This window comes from Schistocerca cancellata, chromosome 5, assembly GCF_023864275.1.
Source record: "Schistocerca cancellata isolate TAMUIC-IGC-003103 chromosome 5, iqSchCanc2.1, whole genome shotgun sequence".
Lineage (NCBI taxonomy): Eukaryota > Metazoa > Arthropoda > Insecta > Orthoptera > Acrididae > Schistocerca > Schistocerca cancellata.
Window position 1 is genome coordinate 396,952,496 of NC_064630.1, and position 20,596 is coordinate 396,973,091.

The 20,596-nt window shown below is 40.6% G+C and overlaps 1 protein-coding gene across 1 annotated transcript in view; it reads right to left on the reverse strand.

Moving 5' to 3' along the window:
- LOC126187863 (DNA polymerase epsilon catalytic subunit 1) overlaps window positions 1–20,596 on the reverse strand; it is a 332,843-nt gene that overhangs the window by 103,160 nt on the left and 209,087 nt on the right. The window contains exon 26 of the mRNA XM_049929181.1: window positions 18,847–18,986. Within this exon, the coding sequence (XP_049785138.1) occupies window positions 18,847–18,986 (140 nt within the window). The remainder of the gene's footprint in view (window positions 1–18,846; window positions 18,987–20,596) is intronic.

A 20,596-nucleotide genomic window follows, 5' to 3' on the forward strand; every position in this document is an offset into this window, starting at 1 on the left:
AGAGAGGATTGCTGTCTGGCAGAATGTGCAGTTACTACAATGTCGAGATCCGCAGCATCAGGAGGTTGCGGGGCAGGGAGGTGGGGAAAATGGAGAGAAAAAGGAGAGGATCGGGGAAAAATGGGTGTTGTAAGTGGAGAATATGTTGTGTACTGCAATGTTCAGAAAAATTGTTGGTGGAGGGGAGGATCCAGATGACCTGGGTAGTGAAGCAGCTACTGAAATCAAGCATGCTATGTTCAGCTGCATGTTGTGCCTCAAAGTGGTCTACTTTGCTCTTGGCCGCAGTTTGGTGATGGCCGTTCATCCTGGTGGACAGCCAGTTGGTAGTCATACCAATATAAAAAGCTGTGCAATGATTGCAGCAAAGCTGGTGTATGACACGACTGCTTCAACAGGTGGCCCAGAACCTGATGGGGTAGGATAAACCTGTGACAAGATTGGAATAGGTGGGTGGATTGGATAGGTCTTGCTCCTGGGTCTTCCACATGGATATGAGCCTTGTGGCAAGGGGTTGGGGCTGGGAGTGGCATAGGAATGGACTAGGGCATTGTAGAGGTAGGGTGGCTAATGGAACACAAGTTTTGGGGGGAATGGGAAGAATTTCAGGTAGGACGTCCCTCTTTTCAGAACAGTATAATAGGTAATTAAAGCCCTGGCAAAGGATGTGGTTCAGTTGTTCCAGCCCGGGTTGGTATTGGATGATGGGGGGAGGGGGGGGGGATGGCACTTCTTTGTGGCTGATTCTTGGGGCTGGTGGGAGGACTGGGGGTGTGAAGGGAAATGGCGTGTGAGATTTGTTTGTAGACTAGGTCTGGGGATAATGCCTGTCACTGAAGGCCTTTGAGGGGTTTTTTGGCGTGAAAGGGATGACAGTTGTCGAAATGCAGGTACTGTTGGTGGTTTTAATATGGACAGAGGGGCAGATGGAGCTGTCAGAGAAGAGGTAATCAACCTATAAAAGGTGGCACACTGAGCCAAGGATGACCAGGTGAAGTGGCTGGGAGAGAAGGTGTTGAGGCTGTGGAGGAATGAAGATAAGAGTGTCCTGTCCTCGAGTCCAGACCATGAAGATATCATCAATGACCTGAACCAGACTAGGAGATTAGCATTTTGAGAGGCTAGGAAGCCTCTAGGTGGTCCATAAACACGCTGGCATAGGAGGGTGCCATGCGGGTGCCTATGGCTGTGTCACAGATTTATTTGCGTTCAGAGAGGAAGTAGTTGCGGGTTAGGATAAAGTAAGTGTGGTGTAAGAGGAATGAGGTAGTGGGTTTGGAATCTGAAGGACGCTGGGAAAGGTAATGTTGCATAGCTGTAAGGGCATGGGTGTGATGGATGTTAGCGTATACGGAGGGGACAAGTAGGGATCCAGGACACCAACCACTTCCTTCACTGTATCTCTACCATCCCTGACCCTTTACTGTAAGAGTTAATTGTCATAAAGATCTCCTCTCCATCTCCTGGTCCCTACAGTGGAAACACTTTTTTGCCAACAACTCTACCAACCAGACTCAACCAAACCAATGTTGAATCCTGCCTGACCCAGTTCAATCCTACATCCAACAGGGATCCACCCCCACTGCCTCCAAATCACATCTGGTTAACTTTCCAAAATTTCTTAACTTCAAAGCTTGCCTTACCATTATTCCCCAATCCCTCAACATGCAAGTTAACCTTGCATCCGTAGAAACACCCACAATCCACCGCCTAAAATCCTGACCTTATAATCCTATCTGCTGACAAAGGCGGCTTCACCAATGTTGTTTTGAACTGCACAAATCACCTGCTGCAAGCACCTCCACCAGCTGCTACAGTGACCCCATTTCAGAAATCCAGCAGAATCTCCAGTCTTGTCTTACAGTCTTAGGCCCATCCCAGAACTTCTCAACTGGGTCCATCTCTCTACTCACCCCTACCTCTCCTCGCACTCCTACCTTCTACATGCTTCCCGAAGTCCATAAACCCAATCATCAAGGACATCCCAGTGTGGCCGGTTACTGTATCACCACTAAGAGAATCTCTGCTCTTGCAGACCAACATCTTCAGCCTATTACCCACAACCTACTCTCCTATATAAAAGATACCAACCATTTTCTCCTCTGACTTTTCACAGTACCTGTTCCTTTACCACATGGTATCCTGCTAATCACTCTTGATGCCAGCTCCCTTTACACTAACATTACTAATGCCTACAGCCTTGCCACCATTAAACACTATGTTTCCCAACACTCAATGGATCCCAAACCTACACTATCCTTCCTAGTAGCCATGACCAACTATATCCTCACCCGTAATTACTTCTCCTTTGAAGGCATCAGCTGCAAACGAATTCGGGGTACAGCAATGGACATCCGCGAGGCATCATCCTATGCAAACCTATTCATGGGCCATCTAGAGTAATCCTTTCTAATCACACAGAATCCCAAAACCCACCTGATTCAGATTCACTGATGACATATTCGTGATCTGGATCAAGGATGACGATACCCTAACCACATTCCTCCACGACCTCAACACCTAATCCCCCATTCGCTTCATCTGATCCTCTTCAACCCAACAGGGAACCTTCCTTGATGTCTACTCCTACCTCAAAGATGGCTACAACAGTACCTCCATTCATATCAGACCCATCAACCACCAGCAATATCTCCACTTTGACACCTGCGTTTCATTCCATACCAACGAGTCCCTTCCAAACAGCCTAGCCACGTATGGTCGTCGCATCTGTAGTGACAAGCAGTCCCTCATGAAATATACAAAGCGTCTCACTGAGATCGTCACAGACTATAATTACCTTCCCATCCTTGTACAGAAACAGATCTCCAATGACTTATCACTCCAGTCAATCCCACTTCCTATAGCCTCATTGACCAGCCACAGAGCAGCATTCTTCTCGTGACCCAGTACCATCCAGGACTTGAGCAGTTGAATCACATTCTCCAGCATGGTTTTGACTACCTCTCGTTGTGCCCTGAAATGAGAAATGTCCTACCCACTATCATTCCCATAGTTGTATTCCACCACCCACTGAACCTGCACAATATCCTTGTCCGTCCCTACACAACCTCTGCTCCTAACCCCTTTCCTCATGGCTCATGTCCCTGTAATAGACCTATATGCAAGACCTGTCCCATAAATCCTCCCACCACCACCACCTACTCCAGTCTAGTCACAAGAATCACCTATCCCATCAAAAGCAGGGCTACCTGTGAAACCAGTCATGTGATCTACAAGCTAAGCTGCAACTGCTGTGCCACATTCTACATGGGCATGACAACCAACAAGCTGTCTGTCCGCTTGAATGGTCACAGACAAACTTTGGCCATGAAACAGCTTGACGACACAGTTGCTGAGCATGCTGCTCAACACAGTGTTCTCCATTTTAATGACTGCTTCACAGCCCGCATCATATGGATCCTTCCTATCAATGGCAAATTTTGTGAATTGCACAGGTGGGAATTCTCCCTGCAGTATATCCTGCATTTTCGTAACCCTCCTGGCCTCAACCTTAGTCATTGTCCTACTCAGTCTTTTTTTACTCCCCCCCCCGGTCTTCTATCCAATCCCCTGACTGCTGCATCTCCCATCATGCATTGTTGCTCTCAGTCTGGCCTTGTCAGCCAGATGTGTTGCGTTTGCGTAACTGTCTGTTGTCTAATACTGATGAAGGCCTTTTTGGTCAAAATCTTACATGGTTGACAGTCTGTTTGTTGTGCCTATCTGCGACTCAGTATCTCCACTATGTGGTAAGTAGCAGTCTATCCTTTTCATAATACAGCCATTGTTCCATCAAGAATTTTGCATTGTTTGATTTTTAGCCATAATTATACAAGGAGGCCAATGAAACTTATATTAATTTGAAAGGTATTTTGCCACAGATTTACACAAAGAAAAAAATCATATATGTACGTAACTTTTAAGAATGGTAAAAGGAAGAAGATGCTTTCATATTCATAACTCTGATTTACCTTCTCTATCACATATTAAAATCTCCAATATGTGAACTCAAAGATTTAAGTGCTACCAATTTCTGCTCAGTGTACTGATCATTTGCTATGGTAGAAATGACACACGGAAGTAACAATATTTTGTGAAAACACATTCTAGGGATGTTCTTGTTTACATGGTTCATTTGCAGTAAGACATGCATACTGGGCAACTGCAATGTGACAATTGCTAGGTTAGTGACGTTGCCAGCAGTCGAAACTAAAATATCGTAGTAACAAAGCCTGTAAATAATGTTGTATACTGACATTGTTATTTTGCTTATTTTACTGTAAGATTAACTCTGTCGTCATCTGCCACTGTTAACAGAAAATCTCATATAAAGATGTGAAACAAATACTAACAAAGAGATAGAGGGGCTGGCCAGTACTTACCTCAGCTCAGTACAGCCGATAGATACACATAAAACAGAACCAAAAATTCCCTCTGACAACCATGCCTCCATCCTTGCTACCCTACCTATTTTCCTTTCACTGTTGCTTCATAGCCTGGGTTGTGAGTAACTGAATCTCCTTTCCCTTCTTCCCTTTCTTTCCCCTCTCTCCTCCCTGATGAAGGAACATTTGTTCCGAAAGCTAGGAATGTAAATTTTTAAATTTTTGGTTCTGTTTTATGTGTATCTATCGGCTGTACTGAGCTGAGGTAAGTACTGGCCAGCCCCTCTATCTCACTGTTAACAGAAAATCTGAGGTTAAGTTCCTAATTTTTAATTTCATTTGTTTTCAATAACTATGACTTCTGACTTCCCTTATTAGGTAGAAACTATTTGTTTTAGATTAAGGCTTTAAGGAGAATACCAAGAGATCAGAGTGAAAGACGCAGAGCTAGACAGATACAAATACATTTAAATGTCCACTGAGGGTAATTCCACATAATTTTTACAGTTATAATTGTGGTTTGATTAATCTGTAGTGTAGATTTTGTAATGCAAAACATTTCACATCAGAGGTTGCGGTACGTGATACAACAGCATCCACATTGTGTTGTCAAAAGGGAAAAGTTAAATTTCCGCCCTTAACACAAAATTTATTTTTCAGTTAACTTTATCAAGACACACTTCAAATGATCCAAGAATTCAAGAGAAATCAAATGATTATTTCAATAATATTTGTAGCTACAATGCAGCATTTACTATAGTCAGTTCTGATGCCAAAATTTCAGACAAACTTTTACATGTAGTGTATCACTTTAAGATACATGACATTTTTCATCATAGGTCAGGTCCAATGACTTTAATGTATGATTGTTCACCATGTTATGCAGAATTACATTTTTATGATCTCAAGACTGCTATTCACTATAAACTTAATAAGCAATCAAATCAGTCATGCAGAACAGATAAAAAAGTAATGTATGAAACTGCTACTGCATTAGAATGCACTAATCCTTTTGCGTGTTCTTTCACTGAGATGAAAGATTATTTTGCAGGAGTGCAAAAGGAAAATTGAGAAATCTGTATGGTTATTATACTTGATAAATATTTAGACCTCTGGCATTGCAAACTGTTGTGGCCCCTATTTTTACTACAGATGATTGTCAGCCACCGTTCAAAAGAAATACAGTGTGGTTTCCGATTCCTCATTGGATCCATTAGCACATTCATTGATATTTCCTAATAGTGACACTGAATGACACACTAATTTGTTCCTTAACACACCAAATATGTCTACTGCGAAGCAGCCTAGAAATAATGTTACCATGTTGCTGTACGCATCCTATCACCTTTCTATTACAGATGATTTCAGACTTTCACATCATTCACATATATTATTTTTGCAGCAGATTGTTGATATGTATGCAAGTATCGAAGGTATGAAACCTCAATTCATAAGGCAAAATCAGTCTGCTCTAAGGTTAGAAATGTACAATAATTCATGTTATCATTTACAACATAACCCAAATGATACTGTAAAAGAAGAAGTTATTTTGACTTCTTCATTTAACGGTTCTCCAAAAAGATGTATGAAAATTATTTGAACAAAATGCCTATTGTTCAACATTTTGGGAAACCTTCATAATTTTTTACAATCACTTGCAATCATAATCAGACAGAAATTATTAACAATACAGGAGACAGAAGTGACACTACAGTGCAGTGCAAGTCATGTGATTTTTGCACATTTTTGTAACGCTGTCAAGGTGCTTCTGCGCCAGCCACTAAAGGCACTGTATTCCATGACATTTGTGCACTTGTTCTCAGAACAGTTTCTTATTCTGTTGTTTATTATTTACGGAGTTACTTTTGACTATTACATGTTCTAATTGTCGAGTTTAGTCTACTTCCATGTAAAACGTCTCAATCTAACATTCATCATCAGCCAACTTTCTGTGCATTGGAATAAAGTGTTTGTGATTCTGAAGTGAATAGTCGCTTCTACTATATCAGCGACTAATAGCACCCAGTAATTTGTTCAGATGGTCACAGATAGGAGGCTACTCCGACACTGCTGACGCCTACGTCATAGAATTAACTGCATTATATCACAGGAAGGAACTGCATTCAACATGATGGATGCATTGGCAGAGCCAGTGCCTTTAGTATCATGACTCGCCATGCATTTGCCATGCTTTTGGAAGCATAATCCGGCTTTATGGTTTGCGCAGGTTGAAATGAGTTTTCTTTGTGCCAGAATAATAGCAGATGCAACCAAATTTGCAATCTTTGCGAGACAGTTGTATCAGAAATATGCTACACAGATCGAAGATGTGATCACCATTCTACATACAACGGATGCAAAAGAAGTGTTAAAAATGGAACTGACATGACGGGTTTCCACTTTACAGGAAGAACGTGTCAGAGAAGTCCTACCCCAAAAAGACAATGGCAACAGAAAACCCTCACAACATTTATGACACCTGAGGGTGAGGTAGATACAGGAACCGTGCCCGACAGTCTTTTGCGCATGCTGTGGAGCAGTCACTTGCCACCCCAGGTGAAAACCATTATTGCGTCACAAACCAGCATGCCTTTAGACACTAGTGGAGTTAGATGACAGTCAGTTACAGCTGACGCTGTAATGCCTGCGCCAATGAGTACAGCGACAATGACGTGCAACAGCTTGTCATCACACACAGTAACATCGGCCGATTATGACGTGCTGTCCTACAAAGTGGATTTATTGATCAAGAAGTCAGCAGAATTACTGACCCAACGTGACCACAGAAGAAACGGGGGCTGTTATTGCAAGCAATTGAGGAGGCGCTTGTCTACCACATCCTCGACATCAGGTACTGAGAAGCCCACTGTTTGCTGGTTTCACAGGAGATTTGGGGACTGGGCAAGCAAGTGTACGATGCCCTGTTCACACACAAATGTCAGCAGCAATTGGATGTAGGCACATTGACCAATTGCAGGGCATTGTCTCAACGCCTATTCATCTGTAACCATAAGGCCGAGAAGAAATATCTCGTACATACGGTTTCCAACTTATGCATGACCCCATGTAAGCACAGCAAGCAGCCGCACGCTCCCTTCTGTCTGACGTCACCAACAATTCAACTGTATCGACATATGGAAAACTGCAAATCAGCCTGGACCTCAGACTGTGATGTGACTTTACTTTGGATTTCACAGTTGTAGATGTGCAAGAACCCATAGTAGGCACGGATTCTTTGGCACATTATCACCTGCTTCCTGATATAGCGATTACACGGCTTGTCGATGGCATCACTGAGTTAACTAGTGTAAGACACCAGAGGCAAGTACATCGATTTATTGAAGATTTTCCCAGCACTGACAAGATCTCCGGGAGCATCGAAAGAGATTTCCCATGAGATGGTGCATCACATAAAAACTGCGGAAGGCCCACCAATCTCCTGCCAACCTCACCACTTGGCACTAGGTCAATATGGCATAGCGAAAGCAGAATCTGACAGCATGATTCGTGAAGATGTGAAGCCACCATTGAGTAGTCCCTGGTCGTGATGATTTTGGTTTGTGGGCATTCAGCAGCATGGTTATCAGCACCCGCACAAATTCCCAATCTTTTCGCTGCCCAATTTTCCAGAACTACGAGGACACAAAAACACATAGTCCCTGGGTGGAGAAAATCACATAAAAATCGAATCCAGGACCCCATGATCCAGAGGCAGCAATGCTAATCATTAGACCATGAGCTGCGGACCCCCTGGTCGTCTCCACTACACTTGGTAGCAAAACAGAATGGTGCATGGCACCCTTTGGTGACTATCGGGCACTGAATGCTAAAACTGTCCTGATTGTTACCCAGTACCATTCTTTGGGACTATAATCAAGCATTATGTGGCATGACTGTATTCAGTGTTGTGCAAAGGCATATATGCAGGTTCCAATGGCAGAAGCCGACTTACAAAAGACAGCCATTGTCACATCTTTTGGCTGTTTGAGAATTGGTTCATGATGTTTGGCCTGCAAAATGCAGCGTAAATGTGGCAAAGGTTCTCCCAAGTGTACCTTCAACCAGGCAAAAGTTGATTTTTTGGGCCACAAGATAATGTCCTCAGACTTGCTACTCTTGCCAGAGGAAGTGGAGGCCATCCTGCAGATGACCCGGCCAAATACCTGCAACGACTGCATTGTTTCCTCGGCACTGTCAATTTCTATCGCCGACATTACCTCACGAAGTGGAGCTGCAAGCACCATTAACAGCGGCACTCATTGGCCCAGAGGGCAAGGGAAATTCACAAGTTTCATGGAGGAATGAAATGATCTCGGCATTCGAAGCAGCCAAGAAGAGTCAAATGGATGCACCATTACTTGAGACCCAGAACCATGTCCACCCTTGTCATTAGCAGTTGATGCTAGTCAGACAGCAATCGGCACAGCGTTTGAACAACTTCAGGACGGAGCACAGCAGCTGCTAGCATTCTTCTTGCAAAAGCTGACTCTGTCTCAATGAAAATGGGGTGCTTACGACAGAGAACTTTAAGCAATCTAGGAAGCCATTAAATATTTCCCATCTCAGCTGGAGGACAGAGAATTTATCATCTTATAGCGTCCGTAAGCCTCTCGCATATGCCTTCCGACAAAATAACTTGAATTGTTCACCTCAGCAGCACAATCAATTAGTCAACATTTCACAGTTCAGCGAAGATATAAAACACATTTCTGGAATAGACAATGTAGTGACCCACTGCTCCTCCTGCGTCAGCAGCATCACTCGTTCGATGGATTTCACAGAACTTGTGGTGGCACAACAATCAGACCAGGAGCTGCACAAGTTGCTTGAAGAATCCGAATCGTCATTCAGACGTCAGGCAGTACAGATTCCTGGCACCAGCGCCAAGTTGTAGGGTGATGTGTCCAGTGTCAAACCTCACCCTTTCTTAGTCATGGCATTCAGGAGGTGTGCTTTTGATAATGTGCATAATCTGTGCCATCCGGGAGTTAGTACAGCAACACAAGTAGCCTCCAGTCATTTTGTGTGGCCACGAGTCACGAAAGATTGCCAAAACTGGGCATGGACATGTATTAAATACCAATGCTTGAAAGTCAGCAGACATGTTCACGCAGCAAAGGACAACTTTTCAGATACAACAACTCAATTTGCACGCATTCATAGATTTAGTCGGCCCCTTTCCTCCTCAAATGGCCAATGGTATTTATTAACAGTGATTGACCAGTCCACCCACTGGCCAGAACTCACACCAGTAGATAACATCTCGGCTGATACCTTAGTTTCTGCCTTTGTTTCTAGCTGGGTGTCACACTTTGGTTGTCCTTTGCAGTGCGAGGATGGATCACAGACACCAGTTTGAGCCTGATCTCTTTGCAAAGCTGACTAAATTCTGTGGCACTGTGCTCTTAGAACCCCGCACGTAACTGACTGATAGAACACTGGCACCAATCACTGAAAAGCCCTGATGTGCCATGAGGCAAGTTGGACAACAGTGCTGCCAATCGTGTTGCTCAGTCTGAGAAGCACTTACAAGCCAGATTTGGACGCTTCAGCTGCTGAACTTGTGAATCATTATGTCTGCCAGGGGAGTTTGTGAATCCACAGTACTTGCTCCTACCTATCTTGGAGATGGTGATTTTATTTATCAGTTGAGAGAACGCATGTCCCACATCCGGCCCTGGCAACCTCTCCGACATGGCATCAGTCCTACATATGTGCACCAAGACCTTCACAAGTGCACACACATAATGCTATGCTCTGATGGTGTCAAACCCCCGTTGCAAACACCTTAGTTAGGACTGCATAAAGTGGCGCTTGACATTGTCATTAATTGCAGAGCTACTACTGTCACACTGGACCGTGTAACACCTGCATACCTCTTCAAGAAGAAATTCTGAGGACAACAAAGCACAATCACAATCCAGTTTCAACTGCCTTTGTCACTGCCGGTTCTGAGAGCCATCGATGCAAAGAAGCCCTCTGGATGCACAGCACGATCGGGTTGATGAGTCCATTTCCCTGAAAGGATTTAGGACTGTGCTCCGCTTTCCCAGCAGAGGCTGATGCAGCAGACAGAGGTGACATTACACTGCGACGCAAGTTGTGCTGTTTTCATACAAAATTTTTGTAACACTGCCAAAGAGCATCTGCGCCAGCCAACAGAGGCCCTGTATTCTGTGGCATTTGTACACTTGCTCTTGGAATAGTTTCTTATTCCGGTGATTGTTGGTTATGGTGTTGCTTTTGACATATTGTAGGGTTGATACTACTTCCATATAAAATATCTCCATCTAACATTTGTCTCTGAGCTTTTGAATAAAGTGTTACTGATTCTGACACGAAGGGTCTCCTCCTCCATTGGCGGCTAATAGTATGCATGCAGTAATTTGTTTCGACAGCCACAGACATAAAGCTACCCCGACAACAACATTGATCCCCATGAATCTGCTAACTTCCATCCAGAAATTGTTATATGAGCATTCAAGGCTAAATTAAAAGAATTAATTGATGTAGTGGAAATGAAAAACATATTTGGAAAAGTTGAGGCAGTCTTCTACACAACTGAATTTCAAAACAGAGGGTTGCCACATGCCCATATTTTAAGTTTTATGTGCAGAAAAAACTATAAATAATATAATGTAATAATAATTGTAAAGTTTTATGTGCAGAAGAACCCCCCCCCTCCCCCCTCAATGAACTGTTGACCTTGCCGTTGGCGGTGAGGCTTGCATGCCTCAGTGATGCAGATAGTTGTACTGTAGATGCAACCACAATGGAGGGGTATCTGTTGAGAGATCAGACAAACGTGTGATTCCTGAAGAGGTGCAGGAGCCTTTTCAGTAGTTGCAGGGGCAACAGTCTGGATAATTGATTGAACTGCCCTTGTACCATCAACCAAAACAGTATTGCTGTCCCAGTACTGAGAACATCTGAAAGCAAGGGGGAAACTACAGCTGTAATTTTTCACAAGGGCATGCAGCTTTAGGGGTATGGTTAAATGATGATGGCATCCTTTTGGGTAAAATATTCTGGAGGTAAAATAATCACCCATTTCGCTCTCCAGGCGGGGACTACTCAGGAGGACATCGTTATCGGGAGAAACAAAACTGCTGTTCTACGAATCGGAGCGTGGAATGTCAGACCCCGTAATCGGGCATGTAGGCTAGAAAATTTAAAAAGGAAAGTGGATAGGTTAAAGTTATATGTTGTGGGAATTAGTGAAGTTTGGTGGCAAGGAGGAACAAGACTTTTGGTCAGTTGAATACAGGGTTAGAAATACACAATCAAATAGGGGTAATGCAGGACTAAGTTTAACAATTGATAAAAAAGTAGGAATGCAGATAAGCTACAACAAACAGCATAGCGAACGCATTATCGTAGCCAAGATAGACAAGAATCACATGGCTACCACAGTAGTACAAGTTTATATGCCAACTAGCTTCGTAGATGAAGAGATTGAAGAAATGTAGGATGAGATAATATAAATTATTCAGATAGTTAAAGGAGACGAAAATTTAATAGTCATGGCAGATTGGAATTTAATAGTGGGAGAAGGAAACGCAGTAGGTGAATATGGACTGGGGGTAAGGAATGAAAAAGGAAGCCACCTGGTAGAACTTTGCACAGAGCACAACTTAATCATGGCTAACACACTGTTTAAGAATCATGGAAGAAAGTTGTTTACGTGGAAGAGACCTGGAGACACTGGTAGGTTTCAGATTGACCACAGTTTATTGGTTATAAACAGTAGATTAAAACTGAAGAAACTACAAAAAGGTAGGAATTTAAGGAGATGGGACTTTGATAAACTGAAAGAACCAGAAGTTGTAGTGAATTTCAGAGGGAACATTAGAGAACGGTTGACAAGAACAGGGGAAAAGGAATTCAGTAGAAGAAAATGGGTAGCTTTGAGAAACGAAATAGTGAAGGCCGAAGAGAATCAAGCAGGTAAAAAGATGAGGACTAATAGAAACCTTTGGGTAACACAAGAGATATTGAATTTAACTAATGAAAGGAAAAAATATAAAAATGCAGTATATGAAGCAGTCAAAAAGGAATAAAATTGTCTAAAAAATGGCTAAGCGGGAATGGCTAGAGGACAAATGTAAGGATGTAGAAGCATATAACACTAGAGGTAAGACAGATACTACCTACAGGAAAATGAAAGAGATCTTTGGAGGAAAGAAAACCACCTGTATGAATATCAAGAACTCAGTTGGAAAACTGAAAGACTTAAGTCAAAACAAGGTCCTGGAAGTAGACATCGTACTGTTAGAACCACTGTTAGCCTTGGGAGAGCCAGCCATGACAAAACTCTTCCATCTGATGAGCAAGATGTACAAGCCTGCTGAAATACTCTCACACTACAAGAAGAATGTCATAATTCAAATTCCAAAGAAAGCAGGCGTCGACAGGTGGGAAAATTACCGAACTATCAGTTTAAATAAATCACGGCTACAAAATACTAATGTGATTTCTTTACATATGAATGGAAAAACTGGTAAAAGCTGACCTTGGAGAGGATCAATTTGGATTCCATAGAAACGTAGGAACACAAAAAGCAATACTGACCCCATGACTCATCTTAGGAGATAGGTTAAGGAAAGGCACTATGTTTATAGCTCTGTAGACTTAAGAAAGCTTTGGATAGTGTTGACGAGAATACTCTCTTTCAAACTGTGAAGGTGACGGGAAAATTACAGAGAGTGAAAAGCTATTTACAATTTGTACAGAAACCAGATGGAAGTTATAAGAGTAGAGGGGCACAAACAGGAACAAATGGTTGAGAAGGGAGTGAGACAGGGTTGTAGCCTATCCCCACTGTTACACAATCTGTATACTGAGCAAGCAGTAAAGGAAACAAATAAAAATTTGGAGTAGAAATTAAAATTCAGGGAGAAGAAATAAAAACCTTGAGGTTTGCCTATGAAATTGGAAGAACAGTTGAAAAGAATGGGCAGTGCCTTGTCGGGAAGGTATCATCAACAAAAGCAAAATGAGGATAATGGAATGTAGTCGAATTCAATCGGGTGATGCTGCGGGAATTAGATAAGGAAATGAGACACAAAAATAGTAGACGAGTTTTGCTATTTTAGCTGCAAAATAACTGATGCTGGTCAAAGCAGAGAGAATATAAAACACAGACTGGCAATGGAAAGAAAAGCATTTCTGAATAAGAGAAATCTGTTAACATCAAATATAGACTTAAGTGTTAGGAAGTCTCTTCTGAAAGTATTTGTATGGAGTGTAGCCATATATGGAGATGAAAAAACATGGATGATGAACAGTTTAGACAAGAAGAGAACAAAAGCTTTTGAAATGTGGTGCTACAGAAGAATGCTGAAGGTTAGATGGGTACACAAGGTAATCAATGAGGAGATGCTGAACAGAATTTCACTAGAAGAAGGGATTGGTTGGTAGGACACATTATGAGGCAACACTTTTGTATTGGAGGGAAGTGTGGAGGGTAAAAATCATAGAAGGAGACCAAGAGATGAATACACTAAGCACATTCCGAAGGATTGGATTGAAGATCACAACAACAACATGTGCAGAAATTTCATAAATTCAAACACAATGTAAACTATATGAATGTGTTGCAAAACATATAATGCATGGATCATATGGTGCATTTAATCAAAATTCTACGAGTATGAGAGATGGCAAATGCACAAAACGGTCTCCTAATGATTTCGGTAAAATCACATGACAATCAGTTAATTGATATCAATTGTATATAGATGGCATGGTTATGATGTTAGCATTAATATTCAATGACAAAATCTTGACAATCATTACAATATACCATACAGTCTATACTTGCTAAATGTGAATGTTGAATTTTGCACTACAGTTGAAAGTGTTAAATACATTTAAAAATATGTATGTATAGGAATATAATAGAGGGAAACATTCCACGTGGGAAAAATATATCTAAAAACAAATGTCTGCTTGTGTCTGTATATATATATATATATATATATATATGTGTGTGTGTGTGTGTGTGTGTGTGTGTGTGTGTGTGTGTGTGTGTGTGTGTGTGTGTGCGCGCGCGCGAGTGTATACCCGTCCTTTTTTTCCCCCTAAGGTAAGTCTTTCCGCTCCCGGGATTGGAATGACTCCTTACCCTCTCCCTTAACACCCAAATCCTTTCGTCATTCCCTCTCCTTCCCTCTTTCCTGACGAGGCAACCGTTGGTTGCAAAAGCTAGAATTTTGTGTGTATGTTTGTATTTGTATGTGTGTCTATCAACGTGCCAGTGCTTTCGTTTGGCAAGTCACATCATCTTTGTTTTTAGATATATGTATGTATAGGGTATGATAGCACAAGTATAGAAGTACACAATGAAAGAACATATGGGAAGGAAGAAGAATTAAGAATATTTCTTCGTGAAGATTTCTTAAGGAAATACAATGAAGAAATTTCTTACAACAGAGTACTATTAGAAATTGATGATATTTTAAAGGTCATAATTTGATATAGGTACCTTGGATTACCCGTTCCAATGTTAATGCCAGTATTTCTTGAAGTAGATATTCTAGATCCAATCCAAGAAGAGTTAGAATTTAGTGAACTTTACGAAAGAGCTAACTGAGCAGTGTAGTATATTTGGCCATGTTATTTGTAAAATTCAGTACCATGACACTGGGTCGAATGTGTTTTGCTTGACTGCTCATACAGGATGTGGTAAACCATTGACACAAACTGCAATTATACACAAATTAAATTTGTTTAATCTTCATTTCATTGCAACTGTGTTTAGCAGCATAGCTTCATCTTTCCTAATAGGAGATAGAACCTTGCACAATGTATTTAAATTGCCCATTCCAGTATTAGAAAATTCTGTGCCCGTTATAACATAGAAAAGTAAAAACGGTCAACACATTAATTAACGATCATTGATTCCTAGAGATTAAGTTTCAATGTGTCCACTTCAAGTATTGGAACTTGTAGGCAGATTATTTGGAGATCTTTGTACAGATGGCCGTAATAAACTTAAAACTTTTGGAGGTAAAACTGTTGTTTTAAGTGATGATTTTTCACAAATTTTACCAGTTGTTCAATATGGATCATGAGCAACTTCAATTACAAATTGGAACAAGTTTAGAAAGTTTCACAATGTTACTTTAACCAAAATCATTTTGCATCATGAAGTTTAGATTTCGGATTTTTCAAACCAAATTGGTAATGGCAAGCAAGAAAAATTTTCACAGTTTGTTGACTATTATTGAAATACCACAGCCATAGGTGGGTGATCAAAATTATATTGTTAATGATATTTATAGCAATATTGCAGAAAACATTTTATCACAATCCATGTTAAATTCAGTTACTTTAGCACCAAAAAATGAAGTTCACACTACAATCAACAAGAACATACTCAACACTATGCCACGTGAAGCAACGATAAAATAATTTGTGATAATGGATACAAAATTAATAAGTACTATCCAGTAGAATTTTTGAATTCTCTGTCTGAAAATGGCTTACCATCACATAAATTACGATAAAAAAATTATTGGATTGTTCTTTTCAGTAAAAATATAAATACGAAAGAAGGATTAGTTAATGGGACCAGAATGTCTGTCAAATGTTTTTTTAATGATGTTCATTACCAAGTTTTAACACAAATCACACAAAATAAGTGAATTTTGAATCCAAGTGTGCATATTCAAGTACTACTTTATCTATCCAGCAATTTCAAAGAGCACAATTCCCGATTATTTCAGCATTTGATATTACCATTAATAAGTTACAACCAGAAATATTAGAAACAATTGGGATTTTATTGAGACAACCACTCTTTACTCATGGTCAGTTATTAAGTTGCAACAAACAGAGTTTGATCTTTCGATGGTTTGAAATTTTATATTTGTGATCAGAACGAGCAAGGACATTTACAGAATGTCGAAGGAATATTTATTAAAAATATTGTTTGCACTGAGGTTTTGTGTCATTAAATTGTAGAATAAAGCAGTTATTTGCTTCATTTGTGTCTTTCATTCTCTTATGTTTCCTCATTGTCCTTTCTTACTCCTATCCTCATAGCTTCCAAGTAAGACCTAAAAATTTGCATAGTGTTCAGGTAAAAACCACAAATAAATTCCAATTACGTTTTATTACTTTATAAACACAATTGGTCTAATTTCGAACACAGGTGATGCTAATAAATACGAGGGTTGTTTTTTAAGTAAGGGCCGTTCGCGCGTATAGTCCCGTAGTCAGCGCGGACGCCGTAACAAGCCACCGCGCCACTTGCCGGCATCCATCCCGTTCACACTGATGCAAGTTGCAGCTCTGTAGCTGATGTGTACACATCACCGTGCTACTTTATAATGTTTACGATTATTGAATCGCCCACCGCATGTGAGATATGGTCAGTGATACGTTTTTTGACCGCGAGAAGCCTATCAGGTGCAGAAATTCATCGTCAGTCAACAGAAGTTTATGGCTTGAATGCAATGAGTGAAGGTAAAGTGCGTCAATGGGTTAGAGAGTTTAAAAATGGCCGTCAAAACGTCCATGACGAAGAACACTCAGGCCGGCCCTCTGTGATCACTGATGATCTGGTGGCTGCAGTCAAAACAAAGATTTGTGAGGACAGAAGATTCACAATTTCCACTTTTTCTTTGGAATTTCCATAAGTTTCAAGATCGGTTTTGTACAAAATTGTGTCTGAAAACCTAAACTTTAAGAAACTGTGTTCTCGGTGGGTACCCAGACTCCTCACAGAGGACCACAAAGGGAAGAGATTTGCCACTTCATTGGACTTTTTGATTTGTTACGAGGAAGAAGGGGATGACATGTTGAGTCAGATTGTCACTGGAGATGAAACATGGGTATCCCATATTACTCCCGAAAGCAAGCGACAATCGATGGAATGGCGACACACAACCTCACCCGTCATGGTCAAAGCCTAACAGACGCTTTCAAAGCGCAAGATTATGGCAACTGTGTTCTGGGACTGGCGTGGTGTTTTGCTAGTGGACTTTATGCCACGAGGAACAACAATCAACTCAGATGCCTACTGTGCAACTCTAAAGAAGCTCTGCAGAGCAATTCAAAACAAAAAGCGCGGCATGCTGACAAAAGGAGTTTTGCTCCTGCACGATAACACTAGGCCTCACACCTCTCAAAAGACTCGGGATTTGATTGATTCTTTTGGCTGGGAAGTTTTGGACCATGCACCATACAGCCCCGACCTTGCTCCTAGCGATTTACACCTTTTCCGGTACCTGAAACACCATCTTGGCGGGCAGCGCTTCAATGACGATGATGAAGTGAAAGCAGCCGTGAACTCTTGGCTGTCGGAGCAGGCGGCCAAATTCTTTGAAGAGGGAATTAAAAACTTAGTTGTACAGTATGACAAGTGCTTAAATAAACAAGACAACTATGTAGAAAAATAGGTAAAAGTGTGTAGAATCAGAAAATAAAAGTTTTTTTTACAAAAGTATTTGTATCCTTTTTTAAAAATAAAAATGGCCCTTACTTAAAAAACAACCCTCGTACAAAACCATCGACAACTGCAGAATATTCCACTGGTATTTACACCACACATTATGCTGTTTATTCCAACAGTGAAGAGGGTGACATTTATATCAGTTCACTGAGGGACATCATTCTCTTCTACAAAACTGCTTGAGAGAATGTCTACCATTTAGTATAGGATAATGACTCGGCAAGGAAGGATCTTAGTGAAACTTAACTTTCCACAGAAGTCTTACTGTGAAGCTTGCCATTACGATTTACTTCGCAATAGTTCAATAGGCCTTTTTAATGCCAAAAATCAATCCTAGGACGTGCTTATACAGCACATAAACAGTGAGAACAATGTATTAACAGAAAAATGTGCAATGTTGAGGCATTTTTCATGAGGCTTTCAGATACCAGTGTCCAATCAAATGTTATGTTCATTGCTATGTCTACTGCATTCTGGGGGACCTGTAATGCTACACAAATACAGCAGACATATCAGACACAACAGTGCATGGGTGATAACATAAGGACACTAAAAGGATGTTTAGACACTAATGGTCCTTTCACCAACTGTGAGCTTCTCTTTGCAACCAGTCAAGCATTTGGTGAAATAATCTTCAGTGTTTAAATACCCTTTAGGTGTTCTGACTTCATCACATGTGCACATTTGTATCTGATGTGTCTGCTGTTTGGCTTACTGGATCACATAGTGCCAAATTTTCCAAAAATTCTGGAGTGGATATAAGGAAGATGATACAAAACACTCACAATCAGCCTAACAAATGACCCAAATTAATTTCAGCAAACTGAACACATGCTTGTCAGTTGTAGTTTGGGTTGCACCATAGTCCATGAGCTCTTCTAAAACAGAAACAGAACTATAATACACTCCTACTGCTACTGCATACCTCCTTGTTGATGACAGATGAAAGCATTTTAACAGTCTTTAAATTACTACGAATCATAGCTTGTTTATTAGACTAACCTTCAATGTCATGAACATGACTTGACTGCAGAAGTGTGTTTACTGCCAATCCATCAATGTCAAGATCAATGCAGAATGTTGAATAGCAGCCTGGGTTATTATGAACAATACTTGAGCTTTCTTCAAACTCAGTCAGCAGCCTGTTGAAAACAGATTTGTTTTTATGTATGTGTGAAACATTAAATAATCATTAATTTAATTCAAAGCGATAAATAGAAAATTAATACTGTTTAATTTTATATAATTTTTTTTTACAGTTATTTTTTCTCTGGGTAGAATTTAATCTCATGGTAGTCTGTTAGCTTCATGTGTAGCAAACACACTGTACTAGTTGCCATTATTGGCACTCTTGGAGCTCGCCTGTGAGATGTGGCAAGCTGAGACGTGTTCAGTATCACCTACCGCAGCAATGGAGGTGGTGCGCAATGGGGCTTTGAAATTCTGCTTTCGTCTCAGGGAATCTTCAGCTGAGGCCTCTTTGATGTTACAGGAGGCCTACAGAGAGTGTTCCGCACAGCTGGATGATGGTTTAATTAATTTTAGGAGGAGAGAGAATCAAATTTCAGAGGAACATGGACCTGGTACTCCAGTTACTGCTCTTACGGATGCAAACATCAACATCGCTGCTGTCATTGAGAGAGAGGATCAATGAATAACCTTACTAATGCTTTCTGAAATATTAAAAATGTTATTGGGTGTCATCCACAAGTTGCTGACAGAAAATTTTCCTTGAAACAGACTGGATGCGGCGTCATGATAATACACGGCCACACACTGCAAATGTTGTTACTGGATATCTCGCAAAAATCAATGTGAAATGGTTCCCACACTGTCCGTACAGAACAGATTTAGCCCTGTGTGACTTTTTTCTATTCCATAACCTGAAAAAAACCCTTTCACGGCAGGCATTTTCCATCATCAGAAGTTGTGGTGAAGGCTGTGGACATGATTCTGAAGGACCTTTCAAAAAATGTTTTCCAGCGTGCTTTTACTAACTGGCAGAAACACTGGGACAACTGCATCACATCATAAGGAGGCTACTTTGAGATGCATCATCAAATTTATGAGGGTGAATATAGATATGCGGAGGAGGGATGGGGGTGGGGGAGAAACTGTGATCATTCTAAAAACCCTCATAATTAACACGAATAAGAAATATGTAGAGATGCAGAAGTTAAGGGGAAGTCTTCCATTCCAAATGGTCCCTGTGGAGAAACGAAGTCTGAAGTAATAACTAATTTGTAAGGCACCAATTTCTATTCATATTCTCTATGAGTGTATCACTCTCGATGAAATAGCTGTTTGAAAGTTAGGGATTTGATTACTGATAGGCATCAGCCCTGTTCCAATTGCCCTTATTTAAGGAGTTTGTTAGCAACAACTCCTCTACCTTCTCAAATATTAAACATAGAATGTATTGAAAATTTAAAAGAATCTATATAAAAAAATAAAATAAATAAAAAAAACTTTGTCACATTCAAAAGTATGTGCACAAAAAGTGACATCATTTTATTTTACATTAAATTTAACACACAGATGGTAAATATTACAGAAACAATTAGAAAAAAGGATAGTCATGAGATACTGAGTTGGCTTTAAAACAGTGATGGCAGTGAGACAAGTATTAGCTATTTCAATTGAGAAATACAGAGGAAAAGAAAATATAAAATGGTGGGGTCAATTGGAAAAGAAATGTATAACCATGAAAAAATAAGTTATTCAAGAGTCAAAAGCAAATGAGTAACTCCAC